The sequence below is a fragment of the Physeter macrocephalus genome, unplaced genomic scaffold (genome assembly GCF_002837175.3).
Source record: "Physeter macrocephalus isolate SW-GA unplaced genomic scaffold, ASM283717v5 random_947, whole genome shotgun sequence".
In the NCBI taxonomy this organism is placed as follows: Eukaryota; Metazoa; Chordata; class Mammalia; order Artiodactyla; family Physeteridae; genus Physeter; species Physeter macrocephalus.
Window position 1 is genome coordinate 1 of NW_021146562.1, and position 5,549 is coordinate 5,549.

A 5,549-nucleotide genomic window follows, 5' to 3' on the forward strand; every position below is an offset into this window, starting at 1 on the left:
AGCACACACCTGAGAGGGATTCGTGTGGAGTTTGGCTCACGAATAGAAGTTTACAGAGTTTGTGCACACACACAGGCACACAGGCACACAGGCACACACACACACACACACACACACACACACCCGGCATCACAATTGTGTTTTTTCCCAGCTAAGAGTAGCGTACCATCAACTAGAAGGAATTCAACATACTATCTTTACCCACCCCCAAAATAAAAAGTGAGAGGTAGTTGGATTTCTGCCCGAGAAATACGGTGCCTGCTCCTGATATAAACATGTTAGCTGATTTCCTAAGGAGACTTTTCTGGCTAATTGGGGACCCGGAGGAGTCCCTCCCGCCCATCCCCTCAGCTCCCGTAGCAGGGAAGCTGCTCAGTGGCAGGGGTGGACCTGGCGGCGGCCGTGGTATTCCCGCTCCTGCTCCCTCTTTCTGCTGCTGCATTTTTATGAGCTGCATGACCTACATTCAGACTGGGTCACATTAAACCACTCCATATGTTACTGCGTCTCCAGCCCCATCCCTGCCTCTCCCTCCTGCCCCATCAGCTTGGCGGGGTGGCCCCATCATCTTGTGTTGGTTCTCTTTCCCAGTTTGATTGACACTGCTGGGCGGGGTTGGGGGGAGAGCACAGGTGGTGGTCTGGCCGCCCCTGCATTGCCAGGCAGTGTCCGGGGACCAGATTTGGTTTGCGACGGGGGAGACGGCTTTGCCATGTCCACATTGCTATCCAGGCACCCTGAAATCCTTCCTTTCAGGGTTGAGTGGTTTTCACAGTTGAATTTTCTGTGATTAAAAACTTTGTGAATCTTCATTAAATACAAATTAGGCAGAAAATGGTGGTACTTAGAGGAAATTTCAGGTGATAAAATACGAAAGAATGAGTTCAAGTGCCGTGAGTTTGTTTTAATTAAGAAGTGAATTAATCACCCCGACTTGCGGGTTTCCACTGTTCTACAGATTCAACAAATTCCAGTGACAACATCTACACAATGATTAACCCGGTGCCGCCTGGAGGCAGCCGGTCCAACGTAAGTCAGCTTCTAATAATTTACACATCAGGTACTGCGACAGATCCAACTGACTTCGTCGGCTGAGCGGAAAGCAAGCTTAGCTGATGGCAGCCATTTGTTACCAAAGATGGATAAAATAAACCATCAGAAAAGTGATTGACTCTTGGGCAGCTTGGTTCCCATTTCATAGCTGGCAGCGGGTGGGAGAGAAGTGGGTGGGCTGATTCCCACACCTCTGGTCAGAGTGGGGCGCGCAGCCTCACGGTGGGGACCCCTGCTGGCCCGAGCCGGCTGTTGACGGGGAAGAGCAGCAGGCTGCAGGTGGGCCTGGGCTGGTCCCTGCTCGGCTGACTGTCTGTGCACCTGGGTGATGTTTCGGGTCCGTATCCTTGGCTGTGGAGCTTCGGGGGGAGGCCCCCGGGGGCCTGCCTGCTGTGTGCCTCTGGGAGTCCTCAGATCCCCCCATCTTGTAACCTCTCTGCCTCTCCTCGGGCCCTTCCCTCATCTAGAAGCCCCTTCCTCCCTTCTTGGCCTCTCACAGTCCCAACCTGTAATGATGTTGTCGCTCAAGTTCCACTTGTTCTGATCGCTGCTCACCTCCTCCCTCTCGTGTTCCCGCGCCCATGTCAGGACTGGACTGTGCAGTGGCGGCCTGTCTCCCTCTCCCGGCTGAGAGCTCCCTAAGGACAGGGCTGGTCTGACCCACAGACAACCCTTCCTTGCCAGGCAGGGGAGGTGAGTCCCACTGGCCTTGCCCTCCGGGAGCTCAGGGTCTGGAAAGGAGGCTGTCACGTGACCAAATCAGTAGTTCGTGGGCTGCAGAGCCAGAGGGCGGGCTTGTGGCCCCAAGGTTGGCTCAGGCCCTTAGGGATGCGCAGTTTGGTTTTGCCAGTTCGGTTCCTGATGTGCCTCCTGAATCACCCCATGTGTTAAACCCTGATTATGCGCTGCCCTGTGCTGGCCGCTGTGCGTGTTTCATCCTCCAGCAGCCTCTGGGTGAGGGTCATTGGCCTGCCTCCTGGGGGTGCCGAGAGGGACCTTACCCGGTGTCCTGGGACTGAGAAGTGTGGGAACCTCGCTCCTCAACTGCTGCTTCACCACCATCTCCCCCTCTCCTGGGCAGCCAGCATCTCCCGTAGCCCCTGCCTCTCCCCAGGGTGGCCAGCCATTTGGGTTTTAGCACTGAAAGCCCTGTGTCCTGGGAGATGACTTCTCAGGACACAAAAATTCTGGGTTTTGGCAATGGATGCAGGTTGGGCAGAAAAGTGTAAGACCCATATAGTGGCCCCAAAGACAGGACTGAGCACATGAAAGTGGCATAGACTCCCCACTTCCCATGGTTGCCGTCACCGTATTTTCCTGAGCACGGATGCCAGCAGTCATGGTCTGTGGCTCTCAATGATGGATCATCCGTGTTGCATCATTCTGAGGGGTACGGCTCAAGCTTGCTGCATCCGGGCCCTGGCGGAGTCCACCTTTGACTCTGCTTGCGGCTTAACTGTTTGTGTCAAGATAGTGCAGTTTTCATTTTTCACATTGTGAGTATCACGATCATGTTTTCTAAGAGCTCAGATAATGAAAATGAGAACGATGAGACCACCAGCGTGACCCCGACACCTCCAAAAAAAAAAAAGGGGGCTGAATGAATTTTAATGACAGGTGTGAGGACACATGCAACTGGGTCAGGGAGGCAAATAACCAAAACAGAACATACCGGCGAGTGTGCCGAAAAGATGAGAAGGGGTGTGGGTGGAGAAAGGGTGGGAGAGCGCATTGTAGACAGGACTGCACAGTCTGGGATGAGACAGGCACGTCCTTCTCAATCAATCAAAAGTTTTGTGCGTCCTCCAAAGAGACACCAGTGCTCAGTGCAAAACAGCGGCTGCCACGTTGCCCGGGGCATGAACACCATTGGCTCTTGAATGAACACCATCGCCCATGGTCCATGAACTGAGAAGGTTACGTTTCCTGACTCAGAGGCTGCAACTAAGTCCTGTGGGTGAACGGAAAGGGGAATTTTGATGACAAGTGTGTTGGTCCTTCACAGTGCGCAGCTGATTCTATTGCATCTTCGAGAAAATCAGGGAGCTTCCTTCATCATATCATGGTTCATCACACCGTGGCAACAAAACAGTCTCCCCAGCTTTTAGGTACTTTGACTTGAAAACTGGAGCTTCAAGTCATAATCTTGATTTCTACAAAGAAGATGTTAATGAAACTGCAGAAAACAAATAAAAGATTGTTGTTCTCCTTGTCCGTATGCAAACCAGACTTCGCTCGTTTATCTGCATATTTGGCAGACAGTGCAGTTAATTTGGCAAGTTTCATTTAGCCTATCAACTTCTTACCTGCTAAATGCCCCACACACCTTGTCCCCGACACTGCTGTCAAGGGGGGAGATTTGCTTACCTTTGATAATCCAGCTTTCATAATGAAACGTTTTGGTCACTTGTCATTTTGCTCAAAACGTGCAGAAGCACTTAGATTTTTGAGTTTATAGAAATGGAGAGAGCCTTGGACACACGCCCACAGATGGCTGTCATTGTTGCCGCCACAGAGAAGATGTTAAAATGTCAGCCTGCTGTGATGCTCCTCTCTGATTTGGAAATATGATGAGAATGCAGAAAGGAATGACAGTAAAATAGAAATGTAGTTGCTGCTTCTCCAGAACTGTTTGATGATCTTTAAAGAGGCCGTGAGGAGCCTAGATGAGGCTGAGTGGACGGCACTTGAGCTGTTCAGATTCGTGGGGGGTTGTGATAAAGCCTCATACAGCCAAAGTAATGGCTCACCTTTGGAAGTGAGGCTGCTTGAGGACTCTAAGTGTCACCGGTAAGGGCAGCCAAGTTAGGACTTTCCCAGTTTCTTTATTAAAACGGTAACTTATTTAGAATCCAACTTAGATCTCACAAGTACAGATTACCTTTGTGCTTTAAAACTAGTTTCCCTAAGAAAGAGGTTTAATCGATAATGATATATCCAGTGTGCGTGTAATGTTTAGAAATGATGGACGTCTTAGGCAGGCATAGCCCATCTGATGAGCTCCTAGATGAAAAGGGCCTGACTGACAAGCAGCTGATCTTCCAAAACCCACCTGTAGATACAAGGTGGTTGGACATCTTTGGAGAGCTGGAAGCGATTCCTATAGATCCAAAAACCTGTGCATGTAAGCAAAATCCTAAGCACTCCATGTGCAGACATGTTTTTTGTTTTGTTTTTTTGGCTGCTTTGGGTCTTTGTTGCTGTGCGCGAGCTTTCTCTAGTTGCAGCAAGCGGGGGCTACTCTTTGTTGTGGTGTGCAGGCTTCTCCTTGCGGTGGCTCCTCTTGTTGCGCAGCATGGGCTCTAGGTGCGCAGGCTTCGGTAGGTGTGGCTCGTGGGCTCTAGAGCACAGGCTTGGTAGTTGTGGCACACGGGCTTTAGAGCACAGGCTCGGTAGTTGTGGCACACGGGCTTAGTTGCTCCGTGGCATGTGGGATCTTTCCGGACGAGGGATTGAACCCGTGTCCCCTGCATTGGCAGGCAGATTCGTAACCACTGTGCCACCAGGGAAGTCGGTGCAGACATGTTTGTGGAGAGGATAGTCTGGTGTTACCACGTTGGACTGACACCAGGGCTTGATAAGAGCAGAGCGGCACATCAGTGCATTTTCCATTTGACTCTTTTCAGTTTTGCCACTACATAGAAGGAAAGAAGAATGCCCAAGAGCCTGCAGGTAATTCAGGGAAGTATTAGTGGAAAAGCAAGTGCCATTTGCCCTGTTGGACCCCTGAAAGCAAGACGGGTCCCCAGTGGCTCTAATGGACACCACCCCTACCACAAAAAAAAAAATCGGCCGGGCTCTTGCTTTGGCCATGTCTTCTCACACTGGCATGGTCTGGTCCAGGAATGTGGCCTCAGGAGGTGCCACCAGTGTTCCCATCAGTACACAGAGGATATAGGACTGAATGATGTTCCTTGAATGGATTATCCAAGACATCTACTCAGTGAAAGAAACAATGCTAGCTTTTGTACGTAAAACCTTTTTTAAAATCTTAAAAAAAAAAAAAGCAGAGCAGAAATATCCTATTGTGATACAGGATAGAAAAAAATGTCAGTTTTTAGAAACGAAATATAGGTAGTATCTGTTGAATCAGTCCTATTGTATTTAGGTTCTCTTTTGAAAAAATCTTACGTGTGTGTTCAATAAATACACAGTAGGGCTTCCCTGGTGGCGCAGTGGTTGAGAGTCCGCCTGCCGATGCAGGGGACACGGGTTCGTGCCCCAGTCTGGGAAGATCCCACATGCCGCGGAGTGGCTGGGCCCATGAGCCATGGCCGCTGAGCCTGCGCGTCTAGAGCCTGTGCTCCGCAGCGGGAGAGGCCACGACAGTGAGAGGCCCACGTACCGCAATCAATCAATCAATAGATAAATAAATAGATGAATGAATGAATAAATAAATAAATGTAATATAGCCTACAACATTTAAATATCCAGTAAAGAGTTAAAATAATTTACTGTGTCAGAAGACAGAAATATTAGAAAAGTGTTGTGTTTTT

The 5,549-nt window shown here is 49.9% G+C and overlaps 1 protein-coding gene across 1 annotated transcript in view; it reads left to right on the forward strand.

Annotated features, from left to right (window-relative positions):
* The first annotated feature begins 871 nt into the window (after nt 1–871).
* LOC102974463 (single-stranded DNA-binding protein 3) overlaps nt 872–5,549 on the forward strand; it is a 10,498-nt gene continuing 5,820 nt past the window's right edge. The window contains exon 1 of the mRNA XM_028486795.2: nt 872–1,029. Coding sequence (XP_028342596.1) covers nt 991–1,029 — 39 coding nt within the window. The 5' untranslated portion in view covers nt 872–990. The remainder of the gene's footprint in view (nt 1,030–5,549) is intronic.